This window comes from Artemia franciscana, chromosome 19 (genome assembly GCF_032884065.1).
Source record: "Artemia franciscana chromosome 19, ASM3288406v1, whole genome shotgun sequence".
NCBI classification, from domain to species: Eukaryota; Metazoa; Arthropoda; class Branchiopoda; order Anostraca; family Artemiidae; genus Artemia; species Artemia franciscana.
The window spans coordinates 28,186,102-28,208,907 of NC_088881.1; the positions used below are offsets into that span (position 1 = coordinate 28,186,102).

A 22,806-nucleotide genomic window follows, 5' to 3' on the forward strand; every position below is an offset into this window, starting at 1 on the left:
TGCGATGTTTTGGCACTAAAATGCACCCTTTGAAGCATCTACCCCCCCCCCCCTAACTGCAAAATAATCAGACTGCGAAAAAAAGCAGGGAATTTACGTAAGATAGTGAAATTTTTTTAGACCTCAAATATATTTCGGCTAGTTACGACAGATCTCTTGTGGAGAAGAAAGCGATTAGGAACAGCTGTATTGGTACAGACCTGCCTTTAAGCTGCTGGGAACAGGCATTCAAGCTGCTGGGAACACGCAGCTTGAGTACTCGCATTTCCCACAAGCCGTCCAGCTCACTTAATTATTAATTTTCTTTTATTTTCTGTCATTGCGTTTGTTATATGCTCACCAAGAGAATAATATTCTTTACAATTGCATAGCAAAAAAACTTGGTTAATATGAAGATTTAACTGTAGACGCTCCCCATTTTTTCATGTTTACAGACGATCATGCATCCGACGAGGCGGGACTTGTGACCACCGGCCACACGATTGTTGTTACAACTCGACCTGTCGCTGCAATCTCTGGGGATCCAACTGCAGATGTCACCGAGCAGAAATCTTCCAGCGATGGGGAAAATAATGAAAAAACAATATTGATCCTTTACATCATTTGTTATTCATCCTTTATATCATTTTTTATATACAAAAATTGTTGATGTTGGTATTGGTGTTGAAGGCAAAAAAAGAAAAAAAAGCCTTTTCTACCTGATGATCGTCTTGGTCTTTTAATTGTCAAATGAATATTCAGTAGAAACCTAATAGAAGTCAACAAAAAGTCTATTGTGGATTTCAGGTGCTGTAAGAAGAAGAAGAAGATATTGTCATGGTTAGTAAAAAAAATGAAGTTAAATAGTATAAAACTTTATTCCAAAAAGCTATTTATTTTGCAATCGATACAAATCAATAACAATGCCACACGACACAGCTGAATTTACTAACAAAAGATATACCCTGCAATGTAAAATATTAGAATGCTTCAAACACCACAAAATCTCACTATTAGCCAAGAGTCTCGCTGACCATACCTGCACACAGAGCACAGAACTCAATGTATATTATCTCATAATTCAACTCCAAGTATCAAAAGATTTACTGTAAGAAATCTGAGTAGATTCAAAATAAACAAGTCTAAACCAAATCAGTAGCTCTGTCCATCTCACAGAATGAGTCAAAATGAAACGGCTGAATAGTCTCGACTGAAAAGCCCGCGACTGCTGAAAAAGAAGAAGAAGATGAAAAAATGAATTTAAATAGCATTAAACTTTATTCCAAAAAGCTATTTATTTTGATATAATCGATACAAATCAATAACAATGGGATACGGCAAAGGTGAATTTATTAACAAAAGAAGCACGTTGGTCAACAGTATTATGCATCAAAACAAGACGGAATTTTTAAAGTTTTGTTCAAGTTACGATCCAAAATTTGTCGAGCTTTAGCTACAGTAAAACATACTAGTAAAGTAAAAGGTATATAAACTACATAAGGATATTTGATTGATCCAAACGGACATATCCATATGCCTCTTCTGTGTCCATCTCGTAGATGATGAGAAACTAACGCTATTGCCTGAATCCAGCCAAGATCCCTCAACAAAGTCTTCAGTCTTTCAGATTTAAAGAAAATTCGAGATGACATGTGCAGAACAAGCAGAACTATGATTGGTATTGTGGTGCAGTGTAAGAATGGACGAGATGACAAAGACACAGCAGCCTGGAAACGAAATTATTGGAAAATAATCAATTATGTCTACCTAAAGAATATTATTTAAAAAGACATTAAAACAAATTAGCTAGAAGCCTACTTGTCAAAGCTTGTTGAACACAGTGGCGTAATTTCTTCAAAATCCAGGGGGGAGTTGGAGCCATTATTCAAAGGGAAATCTTTGGGCAAACTGAACTCTGGGAGGGGCAGCTGTCCCCCCTCCCATTGAAAAATTACGCCACTGGCAGAGACACTTTAATAAATATGTATAACACAATGTAAAAAGATACAACTGGGGCTACAAAAACTGAGAAAAAAAGAAAAAATTGACGAAGTTAAAAAAAGACCAATAATATTTAACAAAAGCAGATTTTAAAAAATCCAGATAAGCTAGAAGCCCAGTTCTGAAGGTTTATTTGACCACCCCATGTAATATACACACCATTTAATGTAGAAGTAATATTCAGGTTTTCAAAAGAATAACTTCAACCGCCCAGTCAAAAAAGAGGAAAAAAAATAACTAAAATTCCTAAAGCCAACCTTAAAGCATCTTTTCAAACAGTTCGTGGTAACGAACTGTAGTAAGGAGCGACCCGGCTCAATAGTAACCAAAACTCTAAAAAACAGAATTTTGATGCCAATACATACATCAAAAGAATCGCATTTTAATGCTGATTTTAAATATATAAGTTTCATCAAGTTTAGTCTTACCCATCAAAAGTTACGAGCCTGAGAAAATGTGCGTTATTTTAGAAAATAGGGGGAAATGCCCCCTAGAAGTCATAGAATCTTTACGAAAATCACACCATCAGATTCACCGTATCAGAGAACCCTACTGTAGAAGTTTCAAGCTCCTATCTACAAAAATGTGGAATTTTGTATTTTTTGCCAGAAGGCGGATCACGGATGTGTGTTTATTTGTTTTTTTGTTTTTTTTTCTTTTTCCCAGGGGTGATCGTATCGACCCAGTTGTCCTAGAATGTTGCAAGAGGGCTCATTTTAACGGAAATGAAAAGTTCTAGTGCCCTTTTTAAGTGACCAAAAAAATTGGAGGGCACCTAGGCCCCCTCCCAAGCTAATTATTTTACCAAAGTCAACAAATCAAAATTCTGAGATAGCCATTTTATTCAGCGTTGTCGAAAAACCTTATAACTATGTCTTTGGGGACGACTTACTCCCCCACAGTCCCCGTGGGAGGGGCAACAAGTTACAAACTTTGACCAGTGCTTACATATAGTAATGGTTATTGGGAAGTGTACAGGCGTTTTCAGGAGGATTTTTCTGGTTGGGGGAGGGGTTGAGAAGAGGGGGATATGCTGGGGGAACTTTCCATCGATAGTTTGTCATGGCGGAAGAAAATCTCCCTGAAGGGAGCGCAGGATTTACTAGCATTATTTAAAAAGAAAATGAAAAAATAAATATGAAAAAGTTCTTTCAGCTGGAAGTAAGGAGCAGCATTAAAACTTAAAACAAACAGAAATTATTACCCATTTGAGGGGTTCACCTCCTCCTAATACCTCGCTCTTTACGCTAAAGTATTTTTAGTAATTTCAACTATTTATTCTACAGCTTTTGTGATTCTGGGATCATTCTAAATGAATTGGGACAAAATTTAAGCTTTAATGTAAAGAGCGAGGATCTGACAAGGGGGGAACCCCCTCATATCTATATATATAAAAATAAGTTGTCTGTCTGTGTGTCTGCCTGTCTGTCAGGTGACGTCATGTTTCTGTGTTGACTGACGTCATCAAGTTAGTTGTCGTCATTTTTGCTACGACGGTGACGTCATTCAAGATATTTAAGACATATGTTCACGTAGAAATCTATTAATGTTTAAGTTTAAAATGACTGATGAACTTACAATGGCAAAAGCCGATGAAGATGCTCAAAGAGTCTATGCCAAAAAACTTGCTGCTGATAGAGAAAGTCAGAAAAGAAAGCGTGCCGAGGAATCAAAAGAACAGCAAGGAAACAGGCTTGAGGCTGATAGAGAAAGAAAGAACAGAAAGCGTGCCGAGGAATCAAAAGAACAGCAAGGAAACAGGCTTGAGGCTGATAGAGAAAGAAAGAACAGAAAGCGTGCCGAGGAATCAAAAGAACAGCAAGGAAACAGGCTTGAGGCTGATAGAGAAAGAAAGAACAGAAAGCGTGCCGAGGAACTACCAGAGCAACGCGGAAGCAGACTTGCTGCTAAAAGAGAAAGTGAAAAAAGAAGGCGTGCCGAGGAATTACAAGAACAGCAAGAAATCAGGCTTGCTGCTGATAGAGAAAGTAAGAAAAGAAAGCGTGCCGAGGAATCACAAGAACAGCAAGAAATCAGGCTTGCTGCTGATAGAGAAAGTAAGAAAAGAAAGCGTGCCGAGGAATCAGAGCAACCTGAAAGTTATCGCCTGGCATTCAGGTACAACCCAGTCGATGATTATAGCTTGAGTAGATGTGTTCAAATCGGGACAATGTCTAAAATTTGTCCCTATTGCAAGGCCTTGAAATTCAATGGTGAAACAATGGGAATGTGTTGCGCCTCAGGAAAAGTTAAACTTCCTCTATTGGCTGCACCACCAGAGCCATTGAAGACTTTCCTTACTGGAACTACGTCAGAATCTAAGCGTTTTTTGTCACAAATCAGAAAATACAACTCATGTTTCCAAATGACGTCGTTTGGAGCCCAAATCGAAAATCCAGATCAATTTATGTCTACTTTCAAAGTAAAAGGGCAAATTTATCATAGAGCAGGGTCCCTTCTACCATTCTCAGGCGAGAATCATAAATTTTTACAATTGTACTTCATCAGTGATAGAAATTCTGAATTGAATGCACGTTGCGAAATTTCTCCCAACGTTGAAAGGACAATCGTTTCCCAATTGCAACGTCTTTTCCACGAAAATAATAATTTAGTGCGTCTGTTCAAAACAGCCATCGATTTGATGCCTACTGATACGCATAAAATTGTTATTTCCGCTGACAAAACGCCTCCTGGCCAACATGTGCGTAGATACAATGCTCCAACTATCGACGAAGTGGCAATCGTTATGGTTGGTGATCAGTTTTTACCTCGAGATATTATTCTTCATAAGCGAAACGCTCAGTTGTTAAGAATTGCTGAAACTCATCGATGCTACGATGCCCTACAATATCCTATCATTTTTTGGGATGGAGCCGACGGCTATCACTTTAATATTAAATTGATGAATCCAGCCACTACCAAAGAAATGAATAAGAAATGCAGTGCAATGCATTATTATTCCTATAGATTAATGATTCGGCAGGATGAAGAAAATTATATTTTAAAATGCCGTGAATTGTTTCACCAATTTGTCGTTGATATGTATGCTAAAATTGAATCAGAACGTTTGCTATATATCCGCCTGAATCAGACCAAGCTCCGCTCTGAACAATACATTCATTTGCGAGATGCAGTTATAAATGACGGTAATACCACAAACGTTGGAAGATTAACAATTTTACCTTCGTCATATGCTGGCAGTCCCCGTCATATGCATGAATATGCTCAAGATGCTATTGCTTATGTTCGTCTCTATGGTTGTCCAGATTTATTTATTACATTTACATGTAATCAATCTTGGGACGAGATACTGCAGCTTTTACTTCAAGGACAATCGGCGGTTCATAGGCATGACATTACGGCCCGTGTCTTCCGGCAAAAGTTGAAATCACTGATAAACTACATAGTAAAAATGAAGTGTTTGGGTCAGTGCGATGCTGGATGTACTCAGTGGAATGGCAAAAACGAGGTTTGCCACACGCACATATACTAATCTGGCTACATAAAAAAATTACTTCGAACGAAATTGATGATGTGATTTCCGCTGAAATACCTGATAAAAATGTCGATAAGGGGTTACATGATATTATTGTAAAAAATATGATACATGGACCTTGCGGTGCACTGAACGAAAATTCACCATGCATGGCCAAAGGAAGGTGCACAAAGCAATATCCTCGACTTTTAGTATCAAACACAATTACTGGCAATGATGGTTACCCACAATATAGAAGAAGATCTACTGAAGATGGCGGTAAAACAGCAATAATAAAGAAGCGTAACGGTACCACCATCGAAGTAGATAACCAGTGGGTTGTTCCATATTCCCCATTATTATCAAAAACATTTAATGCACACATAAACGTTGAATACTGTAACTCCGTAAAGGCAATCAAATACATATGTAAATACGTCAACAAAGGCAGTGACATGGCAGTTTTTGGCTTGCAGCCCGAAATCAAAGATTTCGACGAAATCGTACAATATCAGGCTGGAAGATACATAAGCAATAATGAAGCTGTTTGGCGAATTCTTTCATTTCCGATACATGAACGTAGTCCAGCTGTTGTTCACTTAGCGGTACACTTACAGAATGGTCAACGTGTTTATTTCACGGAAACCAACGTGCAACAAAGAGTCCTGAATCCACCGGATACAACATTAACAGCTTTTTTTCGCTTTGCAAAAATGATTCTTTTGCAAAAAAACTGCTGTATACTGAAGTGCCTTCGTATTACACGTGGAATACTAAAAATAAAGTATTTGAACGTCGAAAACAGGGTAAGTCAGTCGACGGCCAACCTACCATCTTCAAAGATACCACGATAGGAAGACTCTACACCGTTCACCCCAATCAACATGAATGCTTCTTTCTACGCCTGCTTTTGGTGAATGTACCCGGTCCGACATCCTTTGAGTATTTGAGAACTGTAAACGGTACTATACATGACACTTACCGTAGTGCATGCCAAGCTCTGAATTTATTGGATAATGACCAACACTGGGATAACTGCATCAATGACGCGTGCGAAACGTCAACCCCAAGTCAAATTCGTGCATTGTTTGGCATCATTTTAACAACTTGCTCTCCATCAGCTCCTACAGAGTTATGGGAAAAATATAAGTCAAAAATGTCCGAAGATATACTCCATCGAAAACAGTTAGAGACGTCAGATATGACTTTTGATTTTACATCAGAAATTTATAACTACACTTTAGTTATTATAGAAGATTTGTGCGTACGTATGGCAAACAAACCTCTTCAGGATTTGGGAATGCCTTCACCTAACCGTATCGCTGCTGTTTCGACATGTGTAGAATTGGATCGTGAACAAAGTTACAGTACGAGTGATCTATTGTCGTATGTACAAAATAACATTTCCAAGTTAACGTCGGAACAAAAAGACATTTATGATACGATAATGCATTGTGTCGATAACAACGTTGGAGAAATTTTCTTTTTGGATGCGCCAGGAGGTACTGGTAAAACATTTGTGATAAAACTGATTCTGGCATCAATTCGATCAAAAAATGATATAGCGTTGGCAATTGCGTCGTCCGGAATAGCCGCAACATTGCTGCCTGGTGGAAGAACTGCTCATTCCGCTTTGAAATTGCCTCTGAATTTGCATTCTACAGAAACTCCCACGTGCAATATTTCCAAATCATCTGGGATGGGTAAAGTATTGCAGCAATGCAAACTTATTATTTGGGATGAGTGCACAATGGCACACAAAAAATCGCTCGAGGCTCTGGATCAATGCTTGAAAGATTTGAGAGGGAAGTCGAAACCCTTTGGCAGCACATTAATATTGCTTGCGGGAGATTTCAGGCAAACATTACCTATAATACCTAGATCAACTCCTGCAGACGAAATGAATGCTTGCCTGAAAAATTCTAATTTATGGGCACACGTAAAAATATTAAAATTAACTACAAATATGCGTGTCCGATTGCAAAACGATGACTCTGGTCAAACATTTTCAGATCAATTGCTGGCAATTGGAAACGGAAAGCTCCCAGTAGACTCAATTTCAGGACGTATACAACTACCTGCTGATTTCTGTAATTTAGTGACGTCCAAAAATGAATTGATTGAAAAAGTATTTCCGAATATTCTAAAAAATTATAAAAATAATAAATGGCTAAGTGAAAGAGCGATTCTCGCACCCAAAAATATAGACGTCCACGAAATCAACAATATTGTTTTGACCAAGATTCGAGACCAGGCAGTCCTTTACAAGTCAGTCGACACAGTTTTGGAACCAAATGAAGCGGTTAATTATCCATCTGAATTTTTAAATTCCATAGATCTTTCAGGGTTTCCACCACACGTGCTACAACTAAAAATAGGCGTACCAATAATACTTTTAAGAAATATAAACCCACCAAAGCTTTGCAATGGCACTCGACTTGCCGTAAAAAAAAAACAATGGAAAACCTAATAGAGGCCATAATCTTGACAGGGCCTTTTGAGGGTGAGGCTGTTCTTATTCCTCGCATTCCCATGATTCCAACGGATCTGCCTTTTCAATTTAAAAGATTGCAATTCCCAATTCGATTAGCATTTGCAATCACCATTAACAAAGCTCAAGGTCAATCATTAGAAAAATGTGGTATAGATCTTAATACTGATTGTTTTTCCCATGGACAATTGTACGTTGCATGTTCGAGGGTCGGTAAACCTGACAATCTATTTATATGCAGCGACAATTGGACAGCGAAGAATGTTGTATATTCGCAAGTTTTACGCAGTTAATTTGTATTGCATCTATCTATCTATCTATCTATATAAAAACGAGTTGTGTGTATGCATGTTTGTTTGTTTGTAAAAAGAGCGTTTGCATATGACGTCATCATTAGTACATACGGCTTTGTATATGCACAGACAATGGGAAAGCCAAGAATGTTGTATATTCGCAATTTTTACGTAGTTTGAAACACATATATAAATCTATCTATATTCACAGGTGGGACACAGGGACACAACTACAATGGCGCGTAACTAATATGGCGCGTAACGACTTACGCGCGCGGGGGGGGGGGGTTGGGGGGGGGGGGGTCGCGAAGCGCCCCACCAACTAGGTGTTGGGGTGGCGCGAAGCGCCACCCCAACAGCTAGTATGTAATAAAAATATGAGAATACAAAAGTTCTTTACTTAAGCTAATTTATAAGTTACGTAAATCTTTTACTAATAAAAATATTCGTAAAAAATCAAAAATTCTAGTTGCCTTTTTAATTAACCAAAAAACCGGAGGGCAACTAGGCTTCCTCCCCCGCTCTTTTTTTCTCAAAATCATTCGATCAAAATTATGAGAAAGCCATTTAGCCAAAAAAAAAAAATGCAAATTTTGTTTTAATTATTCCTCTGCGGAGAGCCAAAATCAAAACATGCATTGATTCAAAAACGTCCAGAAATTAAATAAAAAAACAAGTTTTTTTAACTGAAAGTAAGGAGCGACATTAAAACTTAAAACGACCAGAAATTACTTCGTATATGAAAGAGGCTGCTTCCTCATCAACGCCCCGCTCTTTACGCTAAAGTTTTTTACTGTTTTAAAAAGAAGAATTGAGAGAAAGAGTCAAACTTTAGCGTAAAGAGCGAGGCGTTAATGAGGAAGCAGCCTCTTTCATATACGAAGTAATTTCTGGTCGTTTTAAGTTTTAATGTCGCTCCTTACTTTCAGTTAAAAAAACTTGTTTTTTTTTATTTAATCATGTACATAACCCAATGTAGCAGTACAATTTGGATGGCAAATAGAAAAAAAAGAGAAAAAAGTACTTAGAGAAAAAAAAAACTAACCACCAACTTGAACAAGAGACAAAAAAAAAATAATCAGAACCCACAAAACCAAACGTAAAATATTTTTCCCTGCACATACCACATAAAATAATGATATAATTTAGGTTAAAAAAAAATTCATGAAAACAACAGACAATGTTTAATAAAAGATGAGTAAAAGGGGGGCTTTGAATAGATTGGGATGGAGGGGCGTGCCTAGCTTTGGTGGCCTTAGGCGGCTTGGTGCTGTGGTGAGATGTTAGTGGCAGTAGTAGTAAAAAAGGACAGAGGGCTAAAAGCCTAGCTCTTAATGTTTTTACGACAACTCCACTTACTCCATTTGGGTTGTCAAAAGAATTAAAAAATTAAAATAAATTTAAACCGCCCACTCAAAAGAGAGAAAAAAATATAGTCAAAACCAACTATGAGGCATCTTTTCATAAAGTATGAAGTATCCAACATAACTCAAAATGTAGCACTACAATTTGAATTGAAAAAAGACGAAAGAAAGAAAAAAAACTTAAACCGCCTTGCCGAAAGAGAGGAAAAAATAAAACCCCCCGAAACCAATTTGGAAAAATGGAAAAGGCAATGTCACCTTTGCCTCTTACATATGTATCTGTCTTGACTTTACTCTGATTGGCTTTGATTTTTCATCAGCTCGACTAAGTCAATTTTAATTCAATTCAAAATAAAATCAATTTGATCGAAGCACTTTCACAACGAGATAGGGCCACCAGCCGAGACCCAGTATGTCAATTTTTGAATTAAAATCAATTTGGTGGAAGAGGTGAAAAACTTGAAAGATTAGAACCGAACCGAGACAGATCGTCTCTGTGCGAGACAGGTACTCTATGCTTATCTACCTTAGTTCTACCCTAAAATGGATGATAGACTATCTATCAATAGGTGAAATAAATCATTTTTATACGTATCCGGGAAAAGCTATGCCAGCTTTGTCTGTCACAGAGACTATTTGGCTCGGCTTCACTCTAGTTAGCCATGACTCTCAAGTTTCATCACCTCCACAACTCCATTTTCAGTCAATTGAAATTAAAATCAATTTCACGAAATTATTTTCAAAATAAGGTCGAGGCCAAAAGCCAAGACTGAGTCCATTAGTTTCGAATTATGATTAACTTGGTGGAAGTGCTGAAAAACTTGAAAGCCATGGCTAATTAGAGTAAAGCAAAGACAAATAGTCTCAGTGAGAGGGAAAGCTGGCATAGCTTTTTCCAGAATCGTATGAAAATGATTCCTTTCACTTGTTGATAGACAACCTATCATCCATCCTAGGACAGAACTAAGGTAGATATGCATAGATTAACGGTAAATTAAATAGTCTTTCAATACTGTGAGCCATCTGAAGGCAAATGGATTTTGAATTAAATCAATGTTGATTTTTGAGTTAAAGTCAACTTGGTGGAAGTGATGAAAAACTTGAAAGCCATGGCTAATTAGAGTAAAGCAAAGACAAATAGTCTCAGTGAGAGGCAAAGCTGGCATAGCCTTTTCCAGAATTGTATGAAAATGATTCCTTTCACTTGTTGATAGACAACCTATCATCCATCCTAGGACAGAACTAAGGTAGATATGCATAGATTAGCGGTAAATTAAATAGTCTTTCAATACTGTGAGCCATCTGAATGCAAATGGATTTTGAATTAAATCAATGTTGATTTTTGAGTTAAAGTCAACTTAATGGAAGTGATGAAATACTTGAGAGCCATGGCTAATTAGAGTAAAGCCAAGGAAGATTTTAAACAATTCTGGGAAAAGTTATGCCAGCTTTGCCTCTCACTGAGACTATCTGTCTTGAATTTACTCTAATTAGCCATGGCTCTCAAGTATTTCATCACTTCCACCAAGTTGACTTTAACTCAAAAATCAACAGACTCGGTCTTGGTTTCGATCTTCTTTCGAAAAAAACTTCTTTCCCAGAAGGCAAAGCTTGTATAATACAATAAATCTCAGAAACCTTGTATCTTTAAAAACCTTTTATTTGGGGTCTCCTATTGCCTTCAAATGGCTCATAGAACTGATTTAGACTATTTGAATTACCGTGTGGATTTTTTGCCTCGACCTCAACAAGGTCGAGGTCAAAGGCCAAGACCAAGTCCCTTAATTTTTTACTTAGAGTCTACTTGGTGGATGATGAAAAAACTTAAGAGTCATGGCTAATTAGAGTAAAGCCAATGCATATAGTCTCAGTGAGAGGCAAAGCTGGCATAACTTTTTCAAAATTATATAAAAATGACTCATTTCACTTGTTGATAGATAGTCTATCATCCATCCTAAGGTAGAACTAAGGTAGATAGGTATAAAGTAACAATAATTCAAATAGTCTTCCAGTTCTATGAGCCATTTGAAGGCAACAAAGTTTGTCATAGGAGACTTGAGCTTAAGCTACAATCTATTGGTGTTTGAGGAAAAAATTCTTAAATGGATTCTGCATTTCTTGAGGAATTGTGTTCAGCAAGTAAGACTGTTTGATGCAGATGGCAATCCTATTCTCTCCTCTCTCAGAATGATATCAGTGGGGTTCTATAGGGTAGTGTTCTTGGCCTCACCATGTTCAATATTTTCATAAATGATGCTCCTCTAGCACTTAAAAGCAGGATGACGCTATATGCTGATGATTCCAAGGTAATTGGTCCAGCTAGCGCTCTTGAGGATACTTCTCAACTTCAAAAAGAACTTGATCTCCTTAGCGTGTGGGCGAAATCTATGCTACTCACTTTCAATGTGTCAAAATGTCATGGTTTACACTTTGGGCACAAGAATATCAATACAACTTACTCTCTTTACAGTCAGCTCCTTTCTCCAGTTTTGGAAGAACGTGACCTAGGAGTAATTGTCGACAATCATCTTAAATTTAGCACTCATGCAAAGAAGGCAGCAGCATCAGCTGGCTCATCTCTAGAACTCATAAAAAGAACAATTTCTTCCCGTTCTCCTAAAATTCTGAGCCTTTTGTATACAGGACTTATTCAGCCAAGGCTTGAGACAGGCATGGTCCTTGCATCCCCCTTTTGCAAAAAAGATGTTGAAATTCTTGAAGATGTCCAGAGAAGAGCCATTAAGAAGGTGAGTGGACTGCATGAGCTCCCTTACCCTGCAAGGCTATGCGAGCTGAAATTCCCAACTCTGGTTTACTGAAGAACATGGGGTGATGCCATTCTGGTTCATAAACTTATTAATTCGAAGGCAGTTCCTGATCTTCTTCCTCTGGCGTCTCAGGACTCTTGTACAAGGGGACATAACTTGCAGTTATCCAGGCATTTCTCATCGAAGCAGTAACGCGCCCATTTTCTTGCCAACCGTGTTGCCAACCTCTGGAACCAATTGCTGCCAGATACCATTGTGCTGCCCAAACCACAGACAGCTTTAAGAACCATCTTAACAACGAATGGTCAATCAAAGAATGGAAGTATAACTGGGAAGCACTCGAATCAGCAACATCAAACCACTAGACAAGTGTGTGTATTCAACTATGTGTCATGTATTATCAACTCTGGAGTATCTACAAGGAAAAATCCTTAGATTGCTCCAAGTTGCAATTTAAGGTAATTGGACTATGAATCAAATCAATGTCGATTTTTGAGATAAAATCAACTTGGTGAAAGCAATGAAAAACTTGACGGCCATGACTAATCAGAGTAAAGCCAGAACAGATAGTCTCTATGAGAGGTTGGCATAACTTTTTGCAGAACTGTATGACAATGGCACAAAAAATAGTTGTGCAATGGGGTTAACCAAAGAATAATAATAAAAGATTATCACCCAATTGAAGGTGAGAAAGAAAAATAAAATAATAAAGTACATACGCTCAACCAACCATTAAGTAGCTTTTATTGCACAGGACACCGTATGCTGCTGGACAATTCAGATAACCAAAAGAAAGAAAAAGCTAAAACCAACTGTTCAAAGGAGAGATATATATAAAAAAAACTAAGCTAAACCAAAAATGGAATAGCTTTTAAAACCAAACTCACCTTGAGCTTAAAAGATGCAGCACAAATAAAATGATCCAAGTCTACTGCAGATGACAAGAAACCACAAAAAATACTTTCAAACAGGCATTTTTTGGTACAGACATTTTGCTGCCGGCAGTTTAACTCAACAGACATCCAAGAAAAAACAGCTATCCCAAAATGCGTGCAACTGTCCGTTAATGCTCGAAGATGAAGATTTTGACAACTCTGGAGGAATATATCGCCCAATACTGCTACACCAGCAATACACATACATACTGCTAGCAAACGAATATAAGCCAGATTTCTTACCTAGAACCAAAATTATACCTTAAAAAAGAAAAGAAAAAAGAGACATCAGAAAACCAGTATAGAAATTAAGGACAAACAAGCTAATTACCTATGTAATAGGACACAGTAGTCCATAAACATGGTACTTGCAGAAACCACAATCTTAGAAATGTTCTTAGAAATGCATATGCAAAACTTGTTCTTTTTACTGGGATGGGGGAAGGGGTATTAAAAGTTTAGTTTTTACTCTATGACTAAATTTGTGAAAATCAGAAAAAGGGGTAAAAGCCATGAAACAGAGTAAAAAAAAGATTGGTATCTGCTAGCTAATATTCTGATTCACGCAGAAGAGCATTGATGAACTCCCTCGTCTTGCAGCTTAAGATGTTTCCTGCAATTTTAACTCTGGTGTACACTTCCATTTATTGTATTGCACATCTGCAAAAATTTGAATGATCAGTTGTGTATGTGTTTACAAATATGTAAGCTTGAATTTGTAAAGGAATCCACCAGAGTGAGGTTACTTTATCAACTTTGCATAGCAACAGTGAGACTAAACCCCTCCCCCCCCCAAAAAAAAATCGTTTTTTGTCTTCCAGTTGCCACTAGAGGAGCACTTTAGGAGATTTGTACTCTTTAGGTACAAATCTTATCATTGCTGACACAGTCTCTCCTGGTAATCCTTAGTATCTAGAGAAGCCAGCAATTAATCTCTATTAATCTACAGTTAACTTCAGGCATTCCATAGAGAAACTCAGAAGAGACAAAACATTGCATCAGAACAGCCTGAGGTTAAGCTTTTGAGAGTATGCTATAGGTTTCGACTGGCAGAAGTCTCTGAAATGATGTTGGCTAGGGTTGTGGCATAGTTCTTTTTCATAGTTGCTACTAGAAATTGCTGTTCTTCTGAAGTACTTGAAGTCTGTCATCTGTTTGATGTATTTACCCCCTTTTTGGATTCCTACAAACAAGGTACTAATTGACATAGCTTTAGTCTTTGGTGTACTGACATGTACACTAAAATATATTTCTAACCAAAATATATTTCTATATTGGAGTATTCAACTTAGGCTGATCTAGAGAACTCCTATCTGGGATTTTACATTTCTTTTATCTTGCTATTATTTCTATTTATATTACAGCACTAGTCATAGCAGTAATTTTGTTTATTTTTGTGACTGATCAATTGTTTTAGTTGAGTTCTTTAAGTGACAAGATTTTTTACAAGTAACCACTTTGCTCCTCTTTTTTTAACCATTTTAAGGTATATTATTGACCTTGTTACACATTCTTTTTTTGGGAGCTTGTGCAAAATTCCTCAAGCTTCTGCTTGTTGGTTTTCATGAGCCCAGCATCATGATCAAAGTTGATGTACTGGAGATACTCTCCTGCAAATAGGATTCCACATCCATCTATCTGTCTTAAGATGTAATCTGCAACTAGGATGGCAGAATGAGATGACAGAACACAGCCTTGCTTGATAGCAGTCATGACTTTGCAGATGTGAGCATTGCCTTTAGAGATTTTCAATTCATCCAGCATCTTGCCTGGTGTAAGGATCATGTCAGCACAGAAGCATTTTGCCCAGAGTTCATGCTGTTTTTCATGCAAATTGATATAAAGTGTAGTTTCAACTTTTCTAAACATTAAACTTGAGAAGAAGTTTAGAAGGATTGCAAGAAGATTGATGCCTCTGTAGCTGTTGTGTTCTTTTGCATCTCCTTTCTGAGCATTTTGACTCTAGTTCCTGATTTCTCTTTGCTGGGTAACTTTTTGGTTGGCCACATAAGCTAGAAGGATAGTAAGATGCAGGAGCGGATCTATAAAAAATCTTGGGGGGGGCTGAATCAAGGGCACCAATGTGACTCAAGGTTGGCACCAAATTAAAAAGTTTATTTTAAAAAAGATTAAAAGAAAAGAAAAAAGAACAGAATAAGTGTGCCAAAAGTGTTTTAGGATGAGGGTTGCCCCCTCCAACCTCATGTATCTGTTCCTGGCCTAAATTGCTTTTAATTCTTTCATTCATCCAATTTCAACCAAATTAGCTGTATAGTTAAAATAAATAGATAGATAAGTTTACTCACATGAAAGCCCTTTTGGGCCATTTGCTATTTAATTTGTCACAAAACTAAAATTAAGGATTTTTTGAGGGTGGAGGGGGTTTATTATTAGTCAAAACTTACCATTCAAATTCCAGGTATATTTGGATATTTTGCCAAAATATCCGGCAACATCCTTTGGTCCCCTTGCACATTCAGCCATCAGTTTTCATCTTTTATCCATTCTATCCTTGATGTCCAGATTTTTTTATTTTGATCCATTTTGAACTTTTAGCAACAAGGCTAAAATTCAGTATGTAATTGTGAACAGACAAATAGCTAAATAACTGTGCTACTTCATTTATGAGATGTCATAAAAGATACCACTTTTATCTTCAACAGGTTTTTTATAAACAGGGGAAAGTTCCATGTTTGTTGAAAAATCTTTGCAACAATCAAAGATTTTTATGCAAATTTGGCAGATATATTCTGAACCATCTGAAGATAAATAATTTTTGTTCATTTTAAGTTTCAACTTTTTTACCTTCACAGGAAAGCTTTGCTTTTAGTTGTCAATTGGGTAAATCACCTATGAATAATTGATCAAATTGACAAGTATACTTGAAAAACAAGTAAAAAAAATGAACAGAATGAAAATGAGGGCACCAGAAAAATCTTGGGGCTCCTGGTAAGATGACTCTGTTATGAAAAGTATCCCAGTCAGTGATAAGAAGATGGGGATCATCTTAGAAGAAAATAAGAGAGACCCAATTATGATAGAACTTACCTTGGTCATACAAAAAGGATGGCCGAACCACTGACACCAGTGTTCTGCTAGCATGCAACCTTACTGGAATGTTAGGTCATTTTAAAAGGAAATAGAGTTGTCATTCCAAGAGCATTACGAAGGGACATTCTGCAGCAATTGCATGTATCACACCTAGGGATGGAGAAAAGCAAGCAAAGAGCCAGAAGCTCTGTTTACTGGCCAAATATGAATTCAGCTATAGAAGATCTGATCTGGAACTGTGAAGCTTGTGGGAAATTTTCCAGAAATAATCAGAAAGAACCACTGATATCAACACCAATCCCACAGTATCCTTGGGAATACCTGGGTATACTTGGGAATACCTTTGCAAGATCTATGGAAGAGACTATATAGTAACCAGTGACTACTATAGTCATTTCATAGAGATTGACCAAGTCAAACCAGCAACCTCTTCAGAAGTAATAAAAAAGCTCAAGGCCCATTTTGCTAGATATGGTATTCCTGAAAAAATTTGGTCGGACAATGGACCACAGTTTACATCTTATGATTTCCAGTCCTTTTCACAGAAATGGGACATCCAGCATCTGACTTCAAGTCCAAATTTCCTGCAGTCTAATGGCCATGGATATAGCAAGTAGGATCATGCTAAAAGCTATAGAGTCCAATACAGACCTCTACCTTGGTCTTTTAGAATATCGGAATACTCCAGTAGATGGTGAGGCATCACCTGCCCAGCTTCTTATGAGTAGAAGTTTAAGATCCATCCTTCCATGTACTCAAAAGCAACTGGAGCCAAATACTGTTCCAAAGACAAAATTCCTTGAAGCAAGAACTAGTCGACAAGAAAGGCAGAAGCAGAACTATGACAAGGCTTCTAAAGATCTAATAGAGTTGAAAGACAATCAACCCATTTGGGTCAAGCTGTCAAAGGAAGCTACTTGTTGGATGAAAGGTGTAGTGACGTCATGCATATCTCCAAGATCTTACCTTATACAAGCTGAAAATGGTAGATTTTATTGCAGAAATTGGGCCCATTTGAAACCACGGTCCAGTGCTGAAGGCAACAGTGCTCAACAATCTTCAGGATTCACAGGGGATGAGGACCTTACAGCAGAATTTCACCCTCCTGTGACTCAATCCTCTTCTCCAAAAATGGCTGTTCCAAAGACTCCAGATAATTGTAGTACTGGAGAATTCTTCCAAGACAGCCCTTACAGAACCCCAAGAACTCCAACACCCCTTCCAGCAGCAAACAGTAGAGGATTATTCACAACCCTATGTAACAAGAACTGGGGTAGAGTGGTTAAGCCAAGGAAGATAATGGACATTTAAATTGGTAGTGTTTCTTTTTTTTGTGTGTGTGTGCTTTTATGCTTATGCTTGCTGCTTATTATCTTATGATTGCTGTTTGCTTATGTAGTTTTGTTGCAGGTCGGTTGGCTTAATAAATTATTCAACTGGTAACAATACAATTTCCATAGAAACCCATATGATGAGTCATTTTTGTAAGCAAGATGTAAACTGGTTCTCAGAGCTCAAGACATTCAATACATAACCAGCAATCATCATCATCACAATTCATAGTGTTTGATTCCTTGCTTAAATTCACCACACAGGATGAACACTTTTCCTGTCCTTTTACTAGGCTAGAATGTGCCTGTTTGATACCAGGCACATATATGTTACCATAGCTCTTGGAAAAATAAGCAAATATTTGGTGGCAAGTCACAGACAAATAACAAAGCAAAAGTTTAAAAACCACCTATACTGTGACCACTATCCAAGGAAAGAAAAAAGGCTTTACACTTCACTTAATGTAAATAAACTACTTATATAAGTGTCTAATGTTTATTATAGAACTTTGTGTTCTTGGGGATTAATTAAATGTTCATAAAACCCACAAATTATAATAAATTTCAGAGCAGAATTTCAAATGTGTAAATATTTTGGCACCGTTGATGGCTTTTTGGTTTTAAAATGATGTCACAGATTACAAAATATGGCCTATACAAATACTTCTGCTTTAGTATATGCTGCTGTCAGGCTCCATAGGTGTATTATTTACATCTTAAGCTAGCATTTAGAACAAAATATTACTATAGTTTAAATTTGACCGCACGCTAAACCAGAGTTGCGGACTTTTCGGTCCATTAATGTGTCTCCTGAATCTCCAAAAATACATCCTTTCTACCTAAAGTGTGTTCAACTTGAATCCTAAAAACACACTGTAAACCTCTCCAAAAGCGACCACTTAACATCAAATATAATAAAAATAAACATATAAAACATTCATACAAAATGGCTTATTGTGAAACCACAAAACTTGTTTAAACGTTTCAATCTCTTGTTTTGGAAAAAAAATTCTTACAACATCTACGACTAAACCTGGATACGTAAAGCAATACCAAGACATAATATGACTTTGGTGAAAAGTGAAGTTTCTTATTAAATTATTTATCCAGTTGTTAATGTTCTGGTTTATGTCATAAATTTAAAAATATGACCCTCTTTGCCTTCTTTTGTCCCAAATTTCTAAAAAAATCAGTTTTTTTATCTTTAAGGTCATTTTGTTCCAGCACATGAGAATGTGTCCTTTTGGCATAAAATGTGTCCAGCTCGCAATCCCGATTATGACAGTATTCCCGGTGTTTAGAAATAAACACAGCTTGTGGGAAGAGTCACAGTAAATGTAGGCTTTTTTCCACTTAAAACTTAAATAGAAAAAAAACTATGACTCTTAATTCGTGGTTACAAAACATATTAAGGTGATATAACTTACGTGGCTACATACTTTATTGCACAAAATAAAGTTGGAGTAAGGAAAATATGTAATCAGGTAAAATTCTAGACTAGAAGCGTTTATTAATTTTGGAAAATAATTGAGTTGGGCAAATGAAACTCTCATAAATGGATCCAGAGCCTTAATGATCTCCAAGGAATTTATCTTGAAATAGTTATCTCCACTACTTCCTCCTCCCATGGAAACTGACACTCGATGGCCTTTATAATCTTTGGGTTATAAAAGTGGAACTTTTTCACAATACATCTTCTACTCAAAGTAGTCACCATAATGTTTTCTGAGTCTTATGTTTTTGCTCGACCTCAATTTATAAAGATTTGATGACCATTAATTTGTTTGTTAAATTCTGGTAAAGATTGTACATACGGCTGAAAATCCTAGCGAAATGAAAAGCATTGTATTTGCAAAAACTGAACTCGATGGAAAAGAGACTAAAAATACAAAATTAAGGTAGAACATTTTTATCATAATTTAAATCTGTCATGCATGGAACCTCCGAAGCTCTAAGAAAAGAAAAGGGTAGAGATAGTAGCTTGGCAATACTTTCCTGGAGCATAATTAGGCCTTGGACTCATCCATGCAAGTTTCACCCACCTACCTCAACTATCCCAAGATTAACTAGGTATTTTATTTAGAATTTTATCGTGTAATTAAATTTATAAATTAAGATGTTGAATAATAAGGGGGAAAACTTATTTGCAAGTAATTTTTGTGTGACTAGTCACGAAAATGGCATTCGGTGTTTAAAAAACGCAGTGTTATTAATGCCCATATGGACAACCTTATGCCATAGTAAATGAAAAAAATTAGTTTTTTTTTCATCTGAAAGCAGGGACTTAACTATAGTGTTTTATGGGGGGAAGAGGGGGTGCTATTGAAGCAGGTGCTATTCAAGCGGTTGCGAAGGTAAGCCACTATTTAATAAACACACTACTCGGTGAACTCAAACACATTACGTAATACATTATAAACGATAAGCATACATTAAACAATCAAAAATATAAATAAGTGTTGGTGCTTGGCTTTTACAAAAATTGTCAGCAATGAGCTGCTTCAGACGACAGCAGTATAGCGTAAAAAATCTTTCGGATGGGAGGTGGTAAGTGTCGTATACAATCGGCTATTCAGCCAGATTCAACCCTAGTGCTGCAGCACATATCCCCCTCCACATCTGCCAACCCCCACATCAGGCACAAGATGCTCAATCTTATTATTGAACCAAGCTCAATTCTAATAGCCTCGGGTATCACGCTATTCATTTGCTCGTAATTTTGAATGGATTTCAACTCTCTAAGATTTAATTTGTTTTGTACTAAACTTTTAATAAACGTGATTGATTGAAATTGTATTTATTATTTTTTATTAAATTGATTTATTTTTGAGTCCACCGATTTATATTAATAAATAGTATGGACATCAGTCGGTCACATAAAGCCAAAACAAAATTATAAGCAGCGCAATAGCGCTGTCTAAGTAAAGATACAGGATAAGTCAAAGAATTACAACAGATTGTGCCACATTATATTTTCACATATTCCCCACATTTAAATTGCGAAAATATTAGTCGAAAAATAAATTCAGAATTATTAACGTAACCACTGGACATTGTTTAACAAGTAATATCCAAAAATATGAGCGGTTCTTGGCATCATTATGGCAGAAACCTTTAATTAATTAAAAATTGGCAGGGATACCAATCGGAAGGGAAAATTGGCACCTAGAGTTTAAAAATTACCTTCCTCTTTGTGTCTTCATTTAAAAAAACAAATTCAATAAAAATTGCACAAAAGTTATTCATTTGTAAATCAGGGCATAGGGGGCATTCATTTACAGAGGGGGGCTAGACTGAATATCTTTTTCATGTCTATAATTATTTTACAATCAAAGCTCGGTCTCCTAGTGATGCATGGTAAAACTGATAACAATAGAAAAAAGAGAGTGGGTTGATAGCGCTTATACGTGCTCACAAAATATCTAAATTGTGAGAAAAATATCACGTTTTTTTTAAATTCACTTTCATGTAATCATCAGCATAAATTTCGTATAGCATGCTAATGCAGAGATTGTGTGAAATGCAATTAATTTCAGTCATAATCCTTAGCACATTTATGCCAATTCTTTTTTCGGAGCTGGTTAAGAAATATTTTAGAAAAGCAAAATTAGCAGGAAGTCAGCAAGGTATTATACATAGAGACAGTTTTATATTTATGGGTTAGTTTGTGAATCCGAAATGTAAAGCATAGGTAATTATCAGCAATCTTTAGGCATCTCAGTGACAAATAAGAGAATAAGAGTTTCAATGAAATACCGAAAATACAAATTAAAACAATTAAAGGATTCCTAGAGCGGATCTCCTTCCACCAATTTCCATTGCCAAACGACAACCGATTTGACCAATCCAGTTATAGTGCGGATACCATTATATAAAGTACTTATTTTATAAGTACTTTTTTATTTTTTAACGATGACCTTTTCAATTATATTCACTGTATGTCAACCTTCTTATTCTTTAATGATTCCATCTCTGTTCTATTTGCAGATATATAGGGTGCATTTATATCCAATGTTGTAAGTTTTAAAACAAGAGAAGCTAATCTTGAACTGATAGGTTTTAGAGAGTAGAAGCACATTAAATATCAAAGAAAGAAATTGACCTGAGCAAATGTGGTAAACAGAAAGCACAGAACATATTTTGAAGTCTAATGGACCCCTATTTTTCTCGTTTCCTTATGTCAAAAATGAGCATGGATTAGTTAAAAAAATATATACAAAAACACTTTATGCATGGGGGAAAATTTTCATAGGGTGATTTTTGGTGGGGAATGCAAATCAGGGGGGTGGGGGTCCAAAAATGGAAAATACCTGCCCCTATATATATATATATGTATATATACATATATACGTATATGTATGTATATATATACGTATACGTATATATGTATATGTTTATATATATATATATATATATATATATATATATATATATATATATATATATGCACTTCCATTTATCCTTTAATAGCTTCTTAACAACATACTTAATAGCTTAGCTGTAACTTATACTCAGAGGTGAGGCTAGGGTTTGAGTTCGAAAGAGTGAGATAAATCAACAAAATCGTATAGTCTGCTGACAAATGTATGTGTATGTTTATTTCCCGTCATATTGCAAAAAAAAAAACTGACAGAGTAATACGAGAAAAAAAGAGAAAACAAGAAATAAAACACACTTCTAAAAACGAAATCAAACTGAGCATTTATAACATGAAAAAAATATCGGAAAACGCTTAGCAAAGTGCTATTAATATCCAGGCGTGTTGTATAACGCTCATTTCGGTTATCTACTGAACACACTGGACTAGCTACTCCGTAGCTTGTTGACACAGTTGCATTACTGGTCCATAGAGGCAATCTAAGCAAATATTTTGCTTATTTGTAAAAAAACTTTTTTAGGTCGCTGAGTAGCAGCGTACTATGATTTTTAGTCGCTAAAGTAGCAAGGATGCGACGGTTAAACTTGAACTTCAGTGCTACCAACAGGCCATAAGCCTTCCTAGTTCTATTCGCAAAAAAATCTTTAAGCGAGACCCGTGCCGATCGGACATTTTTTTTCCAATTGGGACTCCAGCCTGCGTAAGACGTTCTTGGTCTTGTATAACACCAAGAGATACAC

At 36.5% G+C, this 22,806-nt stretch overlaps 1 protein-coding gene across 1 annotated transcript; it reads right to left on the reverse strand.

The window, feature by feature from the left end:
• Positions 1–854: 854 nt before the first annotated feature.
• On the reverse strand, positions 855–22,405 carry LOC136039517 (transmembrane protein 267-like). The gene is made up of 3 exons (XM_065723314.1): positions 22,364–22,405; positions 13,259–13,549; positions 855–1,706 (listed from the first exon to the last, which is right to left on the reverse strand). The coding sequence occupies exons 1-3, from the start codon at positions 22,388–22,390 to the stop codon at positions 1,362–1,364; spliced, it is 663 nt and encodes a 220-aa protein (XP_065579386.1). The 5' UTR covers positions 22,391–22,405; the 3' UTR covers positions 855–1,361.
• Positions 22,406–22,806: the final 401 nt, after the last annotated feature.